Source organism: Barbatula barbatula, assembly GCF_947034865.1.
Source record: "Barbatula barbatula genome assembly, chromosome: 15".
Lineage (NCBI taxonomy): Eukaryota > Metazoa > Chordata > Actinopteri > Cypriniformes > Nemacheilidae > Barbatula > Barbatula barbatula.
Window position 1 is genome coordinate 3,189,561 of NC_136778.1, and position 20,536 is coordinate 3,210,096.

A 20,536-nucleotide genomic window follows, 5' to 3' on the forward strand; every position below is an offset into this window, starting at 1 on the left:
AAATAAAGTGCCCAAGTTAATAAAAGGCGAACTGACCACATATGGTCAATCGCTTCATACCAGCAGGTGGGATATTTTAGAAACAGAACCATAAAAGGGTATTTCAGTCGTTCAGTAGCGATTTGGGACCTTGGAGGTCTAATACCTTTTTTTCCACAGCAATGATGCCCAAAACCATTTTCCATGCTTCATCTGATGTTGTTTCAGGGACTGAGCAGGTAGCTCTTTTTGGCCCCATTGAATCTTCTGGTCTGGGTGGCAAGAAAGACGCAATACAAAAAACTGATTTGCATCATACTGGCACAGCAAAGCTACAACAGCCATTTTGTTCTTCTGCGATATAATGGATTTTTTATTTAATCATATGAATATTTGATACTGTAATAGTGAAAAAGAAAAAAAATGAACTAAACATTTGATGCCCAAATAAGCTGTTTTTCTGGTTATGGAAAAACACTGTCAAAGTTGACAAGCACTTTTTAATACTGTTTATTGGTCACATATTTGCGAAACCCAGTAGACAAACATAATGTTGACAAATAATTATGATTTATGGAAAATTATAAAGTATGGAGAAACAAGGTTTCAGAAGCACAGCAGCGATTAGTTGTTAACTTTTTATTGAAGTTCATTTTAAACCTACAATCTTTTGCCTCTATATACTTGTCAACTTTGACAACAAAGTATTTAATCATTTAAAAAGTACAGTGTTTTTTTCTGAGAATTGGGACATCACAGGTTTCCGAAGGACAGCAATGATATTTATATTAATAAATGCTGTAAAAAAAATAGCAATTGGTGATACCTAATAAACTCTATAATGTATTAAAAGCAAACCTTGATAACCATTTTAATTGTATTTACAAGAACCACAAAATGCATTTAATGTATACACATTATTAAACAAAAAAGGCCTAAAAGTGCCGGAGAAGAGATGTGGGAAAATAATGATCACCATGACTAAATGACTGTCAACCTTGAGTTAATATACAGCACAGACTGCCAATCTCATCTCAATGAGGTTATGGGCAACAGCAGGTGAGCAATTTAAAGACCAGAGTTTGTTTTCTTAAAATGGGTGAATTTCGAGGGTAACTTGACTACTAGCAGAAACTACACTTAACTCTGTGTTTTAAGACAGCTGGAATAACCATTAGGCAAACCCACGATGCCAGCAGTAAGCTCTTTAGATCCAGTTCCACGCAGAGCGCCTACTGTTACAAAAGGAAAAGCATCTAAAATAAGCCCTCGATTACTTGCTTTCGATCTGCGCAGAAGCAGATCAAAAGAATTCATTCCAGCAATAAAGCATCTGCCTCGGTTTTCAGCTCACCTCATTTAAACCACCCTGCCGTCTCGCGCTTCCTTCCGAATCGCAAAAAAAAGGATTTTCTCACTCGACAAGAGTCGAGAGGGACCAATTAGGAACTTCTGAAATGTCAGCCTTCTACACGTAAAGTGCCATCCAGTCTTGTTTTTAAGTCCTGTCTGGGCGACATAAATTAATGATAAATAATTAGGGGAGACAAGACGCTTATCTCACGAGACTGGGTTCACGAGAACAAGATGAGATTTTTAGACTTTTTTTGGAGAAATCCTCAATGATGAAATATATAGAAGAAAATAGTATTTTATTCATACTGTCAATCCTCCTTCCTGCACTGACTGAACCCTCATAGCTTACACAGAAACAGTTAAAACTACATAAGCACATGTGCAATGTTAGCATAAAACATGATGTGTAAGAGACAGATGATCCGTTTTTGTAGAGGTTTGCCTGTGTATGTATTTAAAATAACGTAGTGTGAATTGCTTTAATCCACTTCTCGTAAAGCCAGCTCAGCAGCGGATCAGCCGGGCGCTGCACTTTCCCAACGCTGTGCAAACTGCTGTAAACACTAGTGATTCATACGTGGCTGCAGACACGGGAGACCCACGCGTTGAACGTTGAAACCCGTCTGTCTTTACACAGAAAAACGGTGGGAACAGTAATGAAAAAAGGTCGAACCAAAACAAAATGTGCACTCAAGAAAATATATTTTGAGGTCGCACAGATTTAATTTAGGGAGCACATGTGACTAAAAGGGTCACAATTTCGACCCAAACACCCCATCATGCCAATTGCGTGAGGATATTGTGTCCTCACCAGTCGGGATCTTGCGAGATCTCGTCACACCCCTATAAATAACCTCTTAGTTCAGAGGATGACATCATCAATGCCCGAGTCTCTGTGTGTGTTCAAGAGGCGCTTGCAGATCTAAGCAGCAAATAAATGTATTTTTAATAAATCAGCCAAAAAAAAGGAATATGGACAATAAGAGAGGTAAAAGATAATAATGAGAGTGTCTCATGAAAAGCATGTTAACTTTCCTGAACAACAATAAATCAAAAGACAATTTCGAACAACATCTCGAACAATGTAATCCATTAGCACCTGGCTTCTGTAAATCACATTAACTACAGTTTAACACCGCTCTTGTCTTCGGTCAAAGCATTGCTTATCTCCTAAAATGTCTTCACAATACACATTCAACATTTACTGTCGTCTGAGAGATAAGACGCACTCATGAATCAAAGTCAGATGACAATCATATCAAATTCGCTGTATATAACATACTCTATTCCCTACGCTTGGCGTTCCAGACAGGAACAGTTTAAATGTGTGTTACTTTGACCCGGTGGCCATAACTAAAAGTAAAGAAGAAGTAAAAGATTAATCCAATTCCATGTAGGAAAAACAAACCTCAACCCATTGAGTTGTAGTTTAACTACCAGCGGTCTTTGCTGTCTTTGTTTATTACATAACGATACCATTCAAACACCACCAAAATGTTCAAACTCTTTGAAGTCGATCTTCTTTCAGATCATCTTAATCTTGTGCATGCGCGAACCCTTAATGTTACGGGTGTTTTAACATAAAAGAACATTTCCAGCATTGCTCAAACTCTTTTCAGGAATTTGCAACAACTGGTGTGTGTCAGTGGTGTGTGTCAGTTCGTTTCGTGTCCCAATTTTCATGGTTCTTAAAGGTTTCAAATAAAGCATATTCTCATAAGACTTAACTCCCGTTGGTATGTACGAGCGAGCGTATGAGCGAGTTAGCATTTCCACACAGGCTGCTTTACAAGACATTGTGAAGACAAACAATTTCCTCATCCTTCATATGCGGTAATGCTTTAAACAGCTGAACAAAGAAACAAAACTGATGCCTAAACTGATCTGCAAGCTGTGAAGGGAGATCCATTTAAAACCGAAGGAAGATTATGAATCATGAAAAGATTCACTCTTACTTGCTCTATAACCGGTGTGAGGGCGAGTTCATTTGTTAATCATCTGCACAAATATACAGAGCAATGACACGGCTCTGACAGGTTAGGTTGTGTGCGGCGTACAGGAAGAACAAAGTCTTCGTGTCTATGTACTGTAGTATTTGCTTTTCCTAGAGCAACTCTGATGTCTTAGCTGAAGCTGCACTCGGCCGTGTAGATCACTGCTCGAATAGTGAATCCAGGACTCATCTTTGAAGGTCATTTTACTGCGTCGCATTCCTTTTAATATCTGCGAAAGAACTTTCACATCTTGACCAATGCGCGTGACTATTGAAAAACCAACATAAAAAAAAAGTAAGAAAGTATCAAGCTTTGAATCAATGACATGTGAGGTCCGACGTCAGCAGGAAACCTCAGCGATGTGTCTTTTTTATGCCATGCACATAATCCACACCAAATAATGATTCCTCAAATCTGCACTTCTTGCAAGACCAGTCCAAGCGCTTGGCAGGACTTATAAACAGCAAAAAGATAAAGTAAAGGAATGAGAGGCTGTTCTTCTCAATGACAATGACACTAATAGACTTGCACAAGGTTTTTCTGCTGATATAGTGCAGCTTCATCACTGAAATAACATTCGTCATCAGGGGGTCAGCTGAGGCAGACGCTCTGCAGAAATGAGTCAGACAAGAAATAGGGTCGGTCAAGGGCGCGGGGAGAGATCGGCCGGGTGCCTTATAAGAGAAAAAGAACATCTGCAGATGGCGGGTCAATTCTGAGGTCACGACATGGGCACAAACTACAGACACGAAACCCTTGTGAATAAATTCCATCACATTAAACCCTAAATGATATTTTACATGAAACACACTAGAAAAAGCTCTGAATAGGCCTATCATTTGGCTGACGGTTCATTGTCTTATAATTGCAATTATAGCAAATACAACTTTAGCAATTGTTATACAAATTTTCATACTTTTGTTCATTAAATAATTGACTAAAATAATTGTAATTATTTCATGTAAATATTTGTAAATTCCAAGTTATATTTCACTTGGAATATTAGAATAATACACTTCACACTTAAATCATTTTTTCTGCACCTTCATCGAATCATTTTAAGAGACATTTAAAACATATATTTTGTATAATATTTTTAGGTATGCGTTTCATTCTGTGAACTACTAACAATATTTCATCCAAATTTCAAAAAGTTATCGTTTCTATTTGCTGAAAAAATACAAAGTTGACAAGTTCATATTCACTTTTAAGCAAAACAACAATATTTGTACATTTGGAAAAGTTTCTTTCACATTGCTATTGGATGACTTTGTTGAATTTTAACAAAATCAAACCTCGGGAGTGACAGACACTGGACTGGAATGACCAAAACACATCTAGAAATTATGAAAAATTTACATTTGGAATGGTCTCTTAATTTTTCTGCGGCTGTACATCTTTTAGCAATATAAAAAAGCAGAACATAACCAAAAAATAAAAGTGACACTGAATATAGGACTACATATGATGCTTGGCAATAGCAATCAATGGAAACTCAATTGCCAGCACGTCTCAACCCTGTCAGTGGAAACTCTGTTTACCTGAAATCTTAAATAGAAGAGTAAAACCCATTTAAACACTCCAGTCTATTTAAGGACCTTATCTTCAACAAGTGGTGCTGCCTCCTACACATCTGAAAAAAATTCCAACCCAACCAATAGATCTTCTATTATCTGAGAGATTAGCATAACATCTGTCACCTCTCTCAAAGTGGCCCTCTATCATGACTTACAATCACACAAGTGAGACAGTCCATGACATACACTAACCAGAACGCCTCTCCATAACCGCATAGATTTCTGTGGACCAATAAAGAGGAGATAAATCTGTCAGAGCCCAAGACTTATCCAACCACGCCTCTCAACCAGACTGGATTTACAGAACCGAACATTAAACTTCTCTTAACCAAAAATGTCTCTTTAGACGTTACGACAACGTCTAGCCCTAATTCATGTGGTTCACCGGGGGTGGATGAGGATAACACGCCTAGCCAGCTGGTCATTTGATGGCCACCAGAGGACCAAAAACAAACAAAATAGTTTGGAAAATGTTGGAATTGTTTTCTTCCCAGTACGATTTCATGAGGTTCCTTTACAAGGGACAGCAATGTCCGTCAACTTTCAACTGACAAATGAAGACCAGCTCTGACAGATAGTCACTAAGGGGAGAGTCAGCCCATTTGCTAAGAGCCCATTAACCGCAGCAGCTTGTAATGCCATTAGCTTAGTGTGTTTTGTTAAACAAAGAGACATCCTCATCCAGGTCATATAAGAGAGATTTACAGCTGTGTTGGATTGCTATTTCTAAAGTGATCTGGCAAACAGAGCAAAGGAACCCATACACACAAATTCGTTTGAAAACGCATATTTTTCTCTGTTTTGGCCTTTCGTCAACAATGAGATGGTGTTTTTTTCAACGAAAACTGAGCTTTTCGAAAACAAACTCAAACATGAATACTTTTGAAAATGCAGTTTTAGCGTTGTAGTGTGGATGAGAAAAATGGAGGGGTTTTAAAAAGATGCCTTGTGCGTCATGTGACTCAATTGTGTCAGCTGCTCTCCTGTTTGATAGCATGAATGTCAGTTCATGCTAACTTTAGATTGCATTTTAGGAGACGAAAAATTGTATCACTCGCAGTTATTTTTTGGCAGTGGAGCACAAGTTAAGTTTCACTTTCGCAGTTTCATAGTCTTGAGTTACCCAGAGCAACATCCAAGTTAACTCATTGTCCCGTCTTTGCTCCACATTGCCATGACATAATGAAGCAGAAAGAAAACAAACGCCTGACAGAAATGCCACGTGCTGACGTGTATTAGGTTTTACTCATGTGCAGTACATGGATGTAAGCGTTTTCAGACGTTTTAGTGTGGATGGGCAGCGTTTGGGAAATGCTTGAAAACACTAGTGTGGACGAAGAGCGGTTTTGAAAATGAAAACGCACCAGTGTAGACGGAATAAAAGATACCCAGATTTCTCTACTTAAGATGTCTACATAAAAATCATATTATCAGATATCCATTACTGGACATCAAAATCTCTCTGTAGGTTTTAACTGAATGGTTCACCTGAAAATGAAAATCGCTTCATAATTTAAATCAGTCTCAAGTCATTAAATCTCAAAGGCATTTTTCTGCAGAACACAAAAGAGTCTGAATAAAATTCAAAATTGACTTTCCCTTGAAAGGACACAAAACCACTGAAAATGGTTCTTTTGTGTTTCACAGAGGAAAGAGTCATCCACAGGTTTTAAACAACACGAGTGACCAACTTTTGGGGTTAATTATCCCTTTAAGTTGTAAGTGGGACCCTCAGCATCCCAGTGGTCATTTGTGGTCACTGAGGTATTGTAAATAGAAGAGAAGTGGACAATGATTTACAGACTTAAAACACTTGTTTCCCATCACAGGGGTAGCGGACAAACACAGAAGCTCTACCTCCGTAAGCGTTGTTTTAAAAAAACACAAAAATGTGTCAATTTCAAAAGACACACAGATAGACTTTGATCTCACTACAAAGTCCTCTGCAGAAACGGTTGGACGTGACCCATGTTTTGAAAATTTGTGCTTTAATGCCTTTGCTTTTTCAAAGAAGGCCTCTTTAACAAATCATTTAACTGTATTTACAGTGAATTTAGTTTTAATAATCTGTGACAGTTCTGAATATTCAATAGGACTTTCTAATAACATCACAATTGATTTGTCATCAAATGCATGCTATGATATCATTGATTAATATTATTTTGTATATTATGTTAAGGTCCAAAAACAATTGAACAAGTTCTAAGTTCTGTATGTTGAGACATTTGGTTAAAACTACACAAGTTTAGTAAAATGAAAACGTTGTGCAGTCACACCCAATGCTACTTGACCCGACGTGGTGTTTCTAGTACGAACCCAAAAGATTTGCCGGTTGGTTAAGTTCATTGGCAGTTTAAAACAAACTTGTTTTCTTTGCGACAGCCGATGACAATTTGCCTGATAAAGGGCCTGTTTCACATCAGCGTCTGCAATGAATTCCAGATGCAAGTTGTCATCTCTCATGGATTAATGTCCTTCACACACGCTCGACCCTTCTGCAGATAAAGCCATCTTAGAGCCTGACAGCTCAGTAGGAGTAACGGAACATATCGTCTACCTCCTTTCGGAGTAAATGTTTGCTGAAAGTGATCGATGCGTGACTAGGGAAAGAGGATTAGGTTTTTAAATTATGCCAGAAACTTCCTGTTTTCATGATGTACCTTTTTGTGCTTTGCAGCAGCAACAACAACACCGCTTATTCAAAACCAAAGATGAACAACACAGAATCTCACCATGATTTGAATATCAAAGGGAATGTAAGCTCAACATGCATGAACCGGCTATTGAAAAACACCCGTGTTTGCTGTTAAATTCATTCTGGATCATTAAATGAGTTACCGGCCTCTTCGTTCAAAACGTAAAAGTGAGCAAGCTGCACAACTGCAACGTCACAAATACTTAACCGCAACGACAGGTGCGTTCATATACGAATAGGTTAGGCCGCATTACGGCGGTAACATAGTAACCCAAGGGCTCATGGGGGTGGTGCGCTATTAACGGCATCCCAAGCTTGAGTAATTTACCTTGAACACTTCCCACAAGGCCACTGGGCCGGATGAAAACTGCCCTTCAGCTCAAACTCGCAGTAAATTGAGAGGAGGAAATCGCAGGCAGCAGTTAAATAAAATAGGGCGGTAAAGTGGTAGATGATTTAAATGCCCCAATGATCTCAAAGCAGAAGGATCTTTTTTTTTCTTGACACTTATGGTTCTGTTATGAGTCACTGAAAGGTACAAGGAACCCTTGGAGTGGTCACACCGTGTCATTACAGCCGAAAGACACAAACCCGCAGTGTGCCAGGATGGTGCATAATCAGATGGGAAAATTACATACTATACAGTTCCAGAAATACAGTCGACATGAAATCACGGGTCTTACATCATGTAAACACAGCCGTAAAGCACCAAAGGCAGCTGTCTAAGTGGTACCAAACATTAATAGAAAGGTCACATGGGTGATGAGGGTTTACCACCATATAACAAACCATCAACAGAATCTCTAGACATTTTTCGGAAGAAAAATCGAATTTGCTTGCTTAAAGAAATAACAGCACATCTTTCTTGAAAAAAGCTGCAAATTGAGAAAGAAATATGGCACAAATGGATGTGTGATGCGATTTTAAAAAAAACAAGCCCCACAATCCCCACCCCACAAATACCCTCCAGAGTTGTCCGAGCCAAAGCAAGTTGCTTTCTCTCTAAATGGATCACAGTGAGAATAGCTGGGCCTGGCATAGACTACAGATTGTTCTTCACAGGACATCATTCAATGTTGTGTAACAGTCCGAGCAAGCGACAGACAGTTCAGACAAACAGCCTTTTGTGCTAAGCTCAAAACATGCTTTCAAAATAAAAGTCTTAAAAACACACTAATGGAATTAAACCCAATCACAAAAAAATGCCTTTACAAATTCTGTATTGTTAATGCCATTGCAAGGTGTTCTGAATGGTTTCACAGTGTTTAGCAAATGGCCAAAGTCAAAAACAGCCTACCTAGGTGTCTATAAAATACTGCTTTCTAGATAGGGCCGTTCAACGATTAATCGCAATTAATCAAATCCAGAATAAAAGTTTGTGTGTATAATTGTAAATATCTGTGCACTGTCCATATTTGTTTTGTATTTATAAACATAAACATACATGCAGGAAAAATTTGCATGTGTATATTAATATTTGTATAAATATTTTAAATTATATACAAACATTTATTCATTCTTAAATATCTCCACATCTATGTCTATGTGCTTAAAAGTACAAAATTAACATGCACAGTGCAGACATATATTATGTAAACACAAACTTTCAATCGCGATTAATAAGTTGAACAGCCCTAATTCTAGATATATTGTTCAGACATATCCGTCAATTCAAGTTTTTCATTATTTAAACATTTTTCAACATTAAGCATAAGTTAAGGGATGTCATAATATCAGATTTTCCTCCAAAATAATTCATGTCACCAATATGATTGAATTGGTGAGCGTGGTCTCTTAGTGCAAAATGTAAAAAAGGCGCAAATTTCCATCGACTATGTCAGAGTGTCAATCAAATAACGCAAGTATATTATTTAGAATATCATCAAATATGTGGTTTTAACACAATATCAGTTATAATGGGTATTAATATCACAATTATTGACAATTGCAAACAACACAAAGTACATTTTGCCATATGAACAGTATAAGCAGCAGCAATAATAAAAAAGCAGTAATAACAGTGATACTCACCTTCGCAGGGACTATGCTTTATTAGCATTAATTTCTGTTACTTAAACCTTTAAAACCTGATAGGTTGGTATAGGTTTGCCTGATCCAAAACATAGGCCGTGTATGTGTGTGTAAACAACAGTATCAGGTTCAACTTGTAAAAACACACATACACAGGCAAAGCCTCTAAATTATGCAACAGCACAAAGTCCAATTTCATCCGCCATGAGCAGACTTTAACGTCGGGAAGCCAACGTCTCATTTCGGAACCACTCATTAATCTGAAAACTGGTTTCAACGTTTTGTTTTCTCTGCACATCTGTGTTTTTTCGCGCTGAAGGCCCCATTTTGCAATATTAACACCGGGCATGTGTCTAAACGCGAAGGAGTGAAACTCTAGCCCCGTTTAAACTTTCATTACGGCCACACACCAGGATGCTCTTTTGTTGGAGAGCTACTCCTACTGTGAATGGGCGAGATGACTAAACAGGGAAATTGAAGCCAGGCAGCAAGGGTGTGCCTAGAGCTGCAACTAACGATTATTTTAATAATCGATTAATCTGTCGATTATTTGTTCGATTAATCGATGAATCGGATACAAATTTTTAAAAGCATTCATTTTCAACCCTTTATTGAAAAATAGAACTGACATTGCAAAACATATTTCAAAAGCTTTATTATTACTTATTATATTATTATTACAGCTTGCTGTGGTTTACATGATGCATTTCCCATCAAGAAGCCTCTCATGGTTTGCTGTTTTTTTCTGGAATTTTTTCGTGTCTCTCTGATGGTCTTTCCTCTACCTCCGCTCTGCTTTTTTAATTTATTTTTTCTCCGCTATGCTGCGCGGCGCAATCAACTTTTTTTAGTCCTGTGACACACTGGATGCGAGGCGTGAGCGTCTCAGAAGCCTGGCGTGACCGTTTTTAAATCGGCTCCCATGTTAACAGGTTAGAGCTTGCACACTGCCTGCGTGAGACGAGCCGCACGGAAAACGCGTGCATGCTAGGAATTGAATCGACGCCTATTTTTCACGAGACACGCAAGCGTGTTGGAAGCGTTTCCAGGCAAAATAGAATAGGAAAAGATGTTTATATGTAATTTTGTACACGAATACATATTAATGAATGCCATTTTGATGTTTGAAAGCTAATCATCATTTATTTGATCGTATTTTCAAATTGAATTTCATTAAACCAACATCTACACGTTACGGGGTTTACATGTCGACTGTAGAAAACATCAGGACTTAAATCATGTTTATAATGCATTTTTGGAGAAACAACAAGTGAAAATAGGAATATTAATGTATAATTTATTTCAATAAAGTATGAGATATTATTACTAAAATGTTGCAAATGAATACTCCAATTAACTACTTTTTTCCATAAAATCTTCCTCCAAGAAAATGCTTAGGCTATATCCAATGAAAAGATACATTGCATTGAATGGGAATATTAATTTATGTACATCTGAAACACATATTGCATAAAGTAAACTCGTGCATCAATTGATTACGTTACATCTTTAATAACTTATCTGAGAATCATCTTAATACGAATTGTGGTTCGTATTAAACCCCAAAATGTATTGGTGACTGAATTATTTTTGTTTTTTATGCTCTTAACAATGTGATTAAAAATGGAAAAAAATATGACACACTACAATAACAACGTAGTCTAGTGTGTCATCTGAGTGACGGTCCAACATCAGGAAATAAAGCTACAAAACATTTGGAAATGTTATTTAAATAAACAGACAGCCTACTTACTCATTTTTCGGATTTTGGAAGGTGTAGGTTATGTGAAAAAAGTTTAAACTTGTCGTGAATACAAGACCCTTGTCTGTCTGCGGCCTCCCTCTATCTATGTCACCTTTAGCAGCAGCAGCGCGCCAGCGCCGCGTCAGGCACGGTGCTGGTGTGCAAAGATACAGAAAACACGACGCAGCCGCCACAGAGCTGACACGCAACAGAAACGCCACGCTCACGCCACTCAAACATGCGGCGCGCGTTATAGTCGCGCGATACAACGAATCGATAATGAAATTCGTTGCCAACATTTTTAATAATCGATTTTTATCGATTTTATCGATTCGTTGTTGCAGCCCTAGGTGTGCCTGCAGATCACTTTAAATAGTTTATAAACAAACTACGCTCTTCGCAAATGCGTCCTGGTCTGTAAAACCAGTCTGACACCTCCTTCCCAGCTTGAATGTGGAAGCCAGACTGCTCATCCCATATGGAAGTCATTTTCGCTCAGGATTTCCCCCTAGGTCCACGCCAAGAACCAGACTGCGTACGGAGGCCCATCAGATACCGGGCCATCTGACAGCAAACCACATCCCAACGCTTAATCCACCACCGGCCGAGACCGCAAACCGGCCAGACGCACTTCAAACCTGCATGGCAGACCAAGTTATCATAGACATCATACTTATTAAGAAGAGCGTGTGATTTCAGATGAGCCAGAGCGGGTTTTAGAAACAGAAACAGATGAAGCAATGTGCATAGGGGAGGAGACGCTTTTATGTTGAAGATGTTCTCAGGGGCCCGAGTCACTGTCTGGTTCAATAAACATCTGAGGGCCGGTGTTGTACTTGGAATCTCTCCCCTGCAGAGGTCATCTCCCATACACGCATTGTCTAACTTGTTACAATATTATTGCTCTCTGTAGCCAACGTCCCCCGGATTGAGGCCCAGGCAGGGTGGAGAGAGCTACAACGGAAAGGCCCGAATACATGCCAAAGAAAGCAAACAGCTCAGGTAGGGCCTGAGAAACATGATGAAACAAATCAGCACATTCAGGCTGTATTAAAAACAATAAAATGTTAAAATGTCACATTGAGGTTTATATGAAACTATGAAAATAATATCTTAATAAATTCTTTAGAAGTATTAATAATGCTTTTATCTTAAAGGTTGACATTTAATGTTAAAAAAAGTTAAAGCTGCAATCGATCATTTTTTTATTATTTTGTCAAATAAAATCTGTGATAGAGTAAGTACATCAGTGTTCAAAACTGTGTCCGATTCACAACACAGGAAGTCGTTTGACATCTTCAACCAATGTAAAGTATGCAAGAAAATTAGAATACATAGATCCTGTTTCCTGACATTACACTGAAACAGAGGCAGGACGGTTTAAACCAGCCAATAGATAAGAACTTTAAACCATGACAAACACCAATATAGTAACATTATAAATGATGATTAAGTTCAGTTCAATAAGATCAAGAGCCATGCTGATTATTAAGAGTGCTAGCTCTTACACAGCATCCTAAATTGGCAGAAAATCGAAGGTGTTCAAAAGCTAAACGAACAGGAAACGTAACATCCTCTCTGTGGCAGTTTGACCCATCATTAGATGTTTCCTGGGCTGTGATTTAGCAGAGAACTTTCAGAGACAGTAAGTAGCCGACAGGGCCGCCCCTCCGTTCTTTGTCCCGTGAGAGCAAGAGGCCTTTTTACTGTGGCTGAACCCTCATTCCAGTGTTATCATAAGACCAACACACACACACAGGATGACTGTGCTTATCTCCTCTGTCCAACACAAACACAGGCCTGACGCTGTGGTCATTTTCCTTAACCCCTCACTGCGGCCCCTGTAATTCAGCAGAGATTACTAGCATTAAAACATCAGTTTTCTCTGCACTCTGACAAAATCTATGGACTTCTGGTGCTAATGTTGAGGACAATCCTGTTTAGCATAAATTTGGAGCAGTAACCGGGTTGCCAGGTCCAGCCCAATGACCCCTCAAAACCCTCGCAAATGGAAGGAAAACTTTCCCAATTTGAGCTGCCAAACAACATTTTCTATGTTATATCTGAATGGTATTGTATTTGTTTTCCCCATGTGAGAGATTAAGGAAAATCAATCTTCAAAAACTACTTTTAGCTTGTACACCTAAATAAATGGGCGAATAACAAATAAACCCTAAATGTGTCCTCTGGTGTGAAAGCAAACATTTAGAAAAACAACTAGCATGAGAGAGATTTATGTTCATTGTTTTTTTATATTATAGATTTAGGCATAAATATACATTTAAATAACATAAAACAACAACAGTTTGCTTTCTAAATTCTTTCTGTGTCACACCATAAGACACATAGAAGCAAGGTATATTTGTCAACTACATAATATATAACAAATTATCTGTTGAGGTCATAGCTATCCAAACGTATTTTTACAGCTGAAGAAAACAAATAAAAACAACAGTGATATCAAGCAGAATGACACGACCGAATAGTGTTTATGCACTACAGAGACGAAGAAATAATGCAGTGTTGATGCACCGTACCATGAACTTATGTCACAACCAAGTGCTATTATGACATCACAGGCACACAATCTATGATGCAACGCTTCTTTGTACAGCAAAATGTAAAGCTGTATTGTGCCAAACTATCAACGAGAATACTAAACTTCAGTTTCATAGTGGATGAACTGACACAAAGGATGTGAACGCACACCCTCTTTGGAGCGAGTGAGGACATTAGGAACTGATGAGTTGAAAGTACATTCCAGAATGACATGGATCAGACTCAAACACGATGGATCAGTCCTGGCCATCTCTGCTGGCTCAGATTTGTCAAAAGGTTTTTTATTATTTAATTACATTTTAATCATTTACACATTAATCTGTATCAAAACATCCCAATCAAGGACACAACAACGCATTTTATTAACACTGTACCATGGTACCAGCACAGTATTTTTGGTTAGGGTTTGGTACTGAATACAGCAGTAACCAAGAAGACGACTAACCATATCAATCATGAGACATACTACAAAACGTGCAACGCACTGGAAATATTTGGCAAAGCTTCGGGGGACATTTTTGCACTTTGAAAAGTGGGTCGCATTTCTCAGCACAAAGCTTTCAAAACAATACCATCAGCTGTATTTTTTGTGATTTGGAAAAACATTTACACAAAACATGATATTCAACATCCAAACTTGCTGCAAGAATTTTAAAGATATTTCTAAACATAAGTTAAGAAAATAATAAAAGAACTGTTCATCCTACGAGGTCACCTGTGTGTGACTACACACATACAGCCTGTGAGCCGGGAACACAAAGGCTGTTTGTTGGAGGGAGCATCAGCCAATCAGGTCCACCCTGAAGCGGCCACTGACTGACCATCGGGCCTCCCGGGAGATTAATAGAGACTGACAGACCAAGGGCAGGGCTGGGATAAGACCTCCCCTTCACAGGACATCCATCAAGTGTAACCACTGCCATTAAGTACAGCGACAATAAAGCAGTTGTGTGCACGGACAACAGAATCATTTCACAGAAACTTCGGGATCAAAGATGCTGGGTGGATGAAGACAATGTAGGTGCTTAGATCTTAGGCCATGTGATGTCACATGCATACCAGGCTCTTCAGCGAACAGTTGAAATAACATGTAAAAAATAAACAAAATGTAAAAATACTAGATGCAAACTTTTATTATGTCCACCTGCTAGAACCGGGCCAATCAGGGTATCACAATAATAACCCAAACCCTTTTCTTTCCTAAATATCGAACCCACCATGACCTTGGCAACATAGCGCAACATTCTTCCGGCTGAGCTACACGAACTCAAAACAGCCCTGCTTCTTATTCCCTGCCGACAACCTCTCATGCTGAACTTAGTGCAATTGCACAACAACTGCTCTCATCCAGTAGCTTAGAAAGAGTCACTCTCCCTCAAGGGAGGGTGAAGCACATGCATGTGCGAGTGGAATGCAGTGGTTGTACGAGCATGAGTGCAGAATACAATCATACGGATGGGAACCCCACCCACCGCACCACGTGAGGACACTTGTTATGATTCAACACGCAGCCTTTAAGCAGAAACACAGCCAACGGCTGCAGGTTTGTGGAAAAAAAACACCAGATGCACTGTTGATGAAAAGTAGCCAGATTGTGTTTAATCTGAACAATTGAAGCTTCTGCAGCAAGTGACTGTGATTCATAAACCCACAAATCTAAAGATTCTGAATAATGAATGCCAACTTTACAATGACCTATGAAAGCTAAACGGATACATTTACAAAGCCCCATACAATTAAAACTGTTGTGTGGCTTTTAGTCCATGTCTGTTAGCTCGGAGGTCGTACTAGAAGTCTCAACTTTCCTTCGTGACAACATACTAAAAATACGCTTGCTTGGGCGTATTCAAATGTATGTCCAATAAAAATCTCTTCTAAATTACAAATACTACCTGCCGCGCAATAGCAAATAGCGAATCACACCTTGTCAACAAGTCTTCGGTCACGCTAATGTGCAGGGTTTTGCTAGGCTGTGATGTTTAATAAAAACCTGCAACCACTTCCTGTTTTAAAAGGAAATATATCACGATAAGATCACATTACTTTTTTACTTGCCGTGTAGGGAATTAAGTATAATACACTAAAAAAGAAGCCAAAAGCATACTATAATCCTACATTTCTTTATGGACCCCACAGATTTGGAGGGAAAGATCATTAGTTTTATATACTGATATTGCCTGTACTCTATGCCTCACAAAAAAAAACGAATCGTGCTTGGATGAACATTTAAAGGCATGAAAATCACCATGGAGATGATTTCCCTCGGAGGCAAAAAATGGTGAGGTGGCAGGCCTCTTAAGCTCTAAAATGCCATTTTAGATCCATCAAATTGCTTAAACTTCTTGGGTCATGCTCTTCTTTAAATACAAAGCTATCAATGTTCAAATGGGTATCTGATGATAATCTACAAGAAGGAACATATGAACCGTCTCTCATTCTCTGGGCATGGGCAAAGAGGTCACATCTAATGATCTCTGACATCACAGAGTTTTAACCATCCAAAATGAAGGTTTGCACAGAAGAACACTGTTACACTTTGGCCATACCCAAAGCCTTCACTGGAACATGATAAAGCTTAATTTAATCTAGACAATAATAATAATAATATTTGCAAAAAAAGCAGACAGCTAACTAGTATAAGGTTAGAAATAAAGATAATATCTGGTCTAAAGCTAAAAAACATGAAGACACTCACTGTGAAAACAATGGTTAGATTAACACAGAATGTTGTGATGTATGAATAGACAAAGGCTTAAAAAACATTTGTCGTTTTTTGTTAGTTCAACAATAAGTTACCTGAAATAAGTTACTTGAAATTGTGAGTTCATTCAACTTAAAAATATTTTTTCCCATTCAATTAATTGAGTCAACTAATATTTTGAAGTTGAATCAACAAAAAACTGCAAATGTTTTTAAGCCTTTGTCTATTCATACATCAAGACATTCTGTGTAAAACTAACCATGTCTGGATAATCACACGATCTTCCCATATGCAAAAATGACACTGCACCTGCACCTAAAGGGACTGAAGTTAATAAAAGATGATGAGAGCTGATACATCAAAAATTATATTCATAAAACTATTTTGTTTTAAAAAGCCTTCAGGCCACTTATCCAATATGGAAAGGCAAAACTTCCATGAACCGGTCAATGACCAGTGTCAGCAGAACAACAATTAGTTTGCCATCTGATGATCATTGCCATCATATTTCTTGATATTTCCTGCCATGGAATAGGCATCTATACCAAGATTATGTCAGAGTGTCGGTTTTGGCAAGGGTAGGACACATGGGAATGGAATTACCAGGTTTCAGTTGGGTGTGGACAGTAAGGGCACAGAAACTGTTTTGGTGGATAAGACACAAATGCAAAGTCAGAAGAAATGATGGCATGCATCACTTTGATTCTCTTTGCTCCTTTAAAGTCTGTTTAGTTTATCATGAACAGCCTTTTAACTTCAAAATCCAGTTCATTTCAATCCTTAAAAACACTTTGAAACAATTACGCAAGATGCTTATCTTGTTCAATTTTATTTCCAAGTCTATGTATTACGGGATTATAGGGATGTAAGAATATTATCGAAAACGTGTACTCGCAATAGCAAAATTGTATCAATATTATCGTGGTCACATGACTGTATGAAACGATAGGTCTTCCGGGCCAAACATTGAGAATGTTAGAAAAAAATAATAGATGTTACATTTGTCAAGGTCTATCTGGTGCAATTATTTCATTTTATAAAAGGGATTTTTAGGTTATTTAACCCATTTCATACTATAACACATACTTCTAAGCAACAGTAATGATTAGAGGATAAAGAAAAGAGAATGCTTTTATTGCACGTCATCATATGTCATTTTAAATATAGTAATAAACATTGTACCGAGGAATTACCATACAGTGAGATTTTTTAATTGTTACACCCTTACTATTATCTAAAGACTACTACTACTAATGTCTACTATGTAGACATCCCTATTGCTGACATGTCAAATTATATTAGAATTGATGATAAATACGCACTATATGCCTATTCATAACCTTCCTTTCTAGATCAACATACAAAAAACTATCCTCACATTCAACAATGTAATACACAAATAAGATTCTCCATGTTTTCATTGCATGCATCTGTTTTGGTGATATAATATTGCTCTAAACAGAGGTGTTATTCCAGAATGTGCCAGCTAATACAATATGACAATAGCACAAGGTTGGCAAATCTTTTACATACAGCGAGAGGCAGAGACAGCGACGTCATCGTCAGCCCCCCAACACTTGCTGATATCACCAGTTCGTGGTCTTAATGGGGTGTTTTGGGGGTTTGGTTATGCGTCCTAATCGCCCATCAGTTGGGTGCCACCGACCAAAACAAACCTAATCTAAGCTTTTTATGTCACAGCAGCAGGTATCCCGAGGGGCTCAATATCACTTATGCATGAAATATTAAAGGCCAAAGGATATTACAAGAGTCTATGGGCTTTTCCAGTAAATCAGCAGGGAAGACCCCCGACCTGATGCTTTACCCCAACCCCCACCATTCAATGCATTCATGCATTGCCCGCCTAAACGCACTAATTCCCTGCCAAACTGGCGTGCAATTCAATGCAGACAAATGCACTAAAGTTGCGATTAAAAACACGACACGTTTTCAACGCCACAGTGGTTGCTTGGTGCATCTTGCCGATTCAATATTGCAAGCATAAATCACCACGCATCAGAACGACTTAACCGCGCATGCGATGACAGCTTGCGAATTAAACACAAAAACCCTACACTGTACAATTAACGTAAAAGAGACGTCATTTCCAAAGCGGTGCATTTAAGGTTACACGTCCAGTGTTCGACCGCGATGGTGACCACCTAGCTTCTGTTAGCTAGCACCGGCGTTGCCCTCTGTATTTACACGAGCAGTGCATATAAACAGCGTGTTATTATGACATATACAACCCACAGCCTCGTGCAACACATCCAGCATTATTATGCAGCTGCTGTGATCTAATCTGTCACCCGTGCATGCGGCTCTCACCATGCATATCTGCAACAAGCCGCACCGATTTCATCTCGATAAATTACCGGTATATTCACGGCAAGAATCGTTGCGAACAGCATCAGGGAATCGCATATAAGTGACAGCGGCAGCCAATTCATCCCTTATGTACATCTATGATGGTTTAAGTATAGTAAACATTACTTAGGAGGATGTGCTGCCAGATATATCAACATAAATACAACGGCAGTGAGAAAAAGAGTCAAAATGACCGATGAATGATTTTACTACGTTATATATGACGTTACCATAGCTACGCTAGTAAAACCGTGAGTACTAGCATCACGACAACGTCATTTAATGATTAGTCAAATCCCAAACTGTCCCTCGTCATTTAATACTTCCGTAGACGCTCAAACGCGAACAAAACGAGACGTTCTGACCACAGCTACGGGCTCGTTCGCTCGGGGCGCGTGCGGCCTGCGCTCGTTCACGGCTCCGCGGACTCACCTCAGTCGGTTGGCTGATCTCGAACAGGTCGAGCCGGTTGGCGTTCCAGTGGTTGATGATGTCGGCGAGTTTCCGCCGCTCCTCCTCTCGGCTCCCCGACATGATCAAATCCGACCGATTCTAGTCAAGCCCGGAGAGAACCAATCCCGTTTCCTCGCTTTTATCCACTCCAACGGGCGTCTAGTCCGACGAAATAAACGCGAATGCGTTAAACCCCGCGTCCGGGATTCAAAGGGGTTCGTGTGACGAGTGTCGCTCGTTCCCGCAGTCGCCGGCTATCACGCACCTCCGCTCTCGTCCGCCGCTTCTACTCGGTTTCCGCGTTCCCGGCTTTCGTTCGTCTTATCGCGCTCCGTGCGCGCTCCCTGTGGCAAAGCGGTGGGACTGACTGGAGCGGTGCGCGCCGAAAGTCCACGCGAGGACGCGCACAATGGCAGATAATGAAAGAAAGGTCTCGCGCCAGGCACCGAGTTCTCTCCCCTCAGACGTATTTTAATGGCTTCATTGTTTAACTCGTTTTTCTAACATTAGACGATTGACCAAATAGATTAGGCCTATTTGTTTTGCAATTTAATAAATACTTCAAATAATCTGAAGTATGGACAAAATCTAAGAGTAGTTGTATCTAGTAAATATATTGGCGTTTGTACCAAATAAATACAGATTGCATGTCCATTTCAAAGCATTTAGTTTTTGTTAATTAAATAAAAAGGAATTACAGTGTTTATATCAATCGTGTGCATTTGTGTAACACAAAGAAGACATGCAAAAACTATAGTACAATCCACATTGGACATTGGATTAAAACTTGGATCTATTACAAATAATATACACAACATGTAAAAATAAATGTGTTCATATTTTTTTCCGTTAAATAACAGATTCTGTTTTTGCATGTGGGGGTCATGAAGAGCATCATTGCAGACCTGACAAGACCAGCTGTGCACATCTGCATGGAAATCAGCTTGATGAGGCAAAAACATCCAACATATAAAACTAAATTCAGCACAAGCCCATTACATTACCACAAAGCTCTCTTTTCTGCTTGCCTGGAGAGCACTTATTTTAATACAAGATACATGATACTATAATCCAAGAGTC

The 20,536-nt window shown here is 38.9% G+C and overlaps 1 protein-coding gene across 10 annotated transcripts in view; it reads right to left on the reverse strand.

Moving 5' to 3' along the window:
* Positions 1-19,804, reverse strand: part of afdna (afadin, adherens junction formation factor a) — an 87,416-nt gene extending 67,612 nt beyond the window's left edge. For 6 of the 10 annotated variants that reach the window (XM_079475255.1, XM_079475249.1, XM_079475254.1 and 3 more), the window contains exon 1: positions 19,436-19,804. In XM_079475255.1, the coding sequence (XP_079331381.1) occupies positions 19,436-19,537 (102 nt within the window). In that variant the 5' untranslated portion in view covers positions 19,538-19,804. Of the gene's footprint in view, positions 1-9,632; positions 9,776-19,435 lie in introns of those variants that run through there. The other 4 variants (XM_079475248.1, XM_079475247.1, XM_079475250.1 and 1 more) reach the window with 3 other exon arrangements.
* Positions 19,805-20,536: the final 732 nt, after the last annotated feature.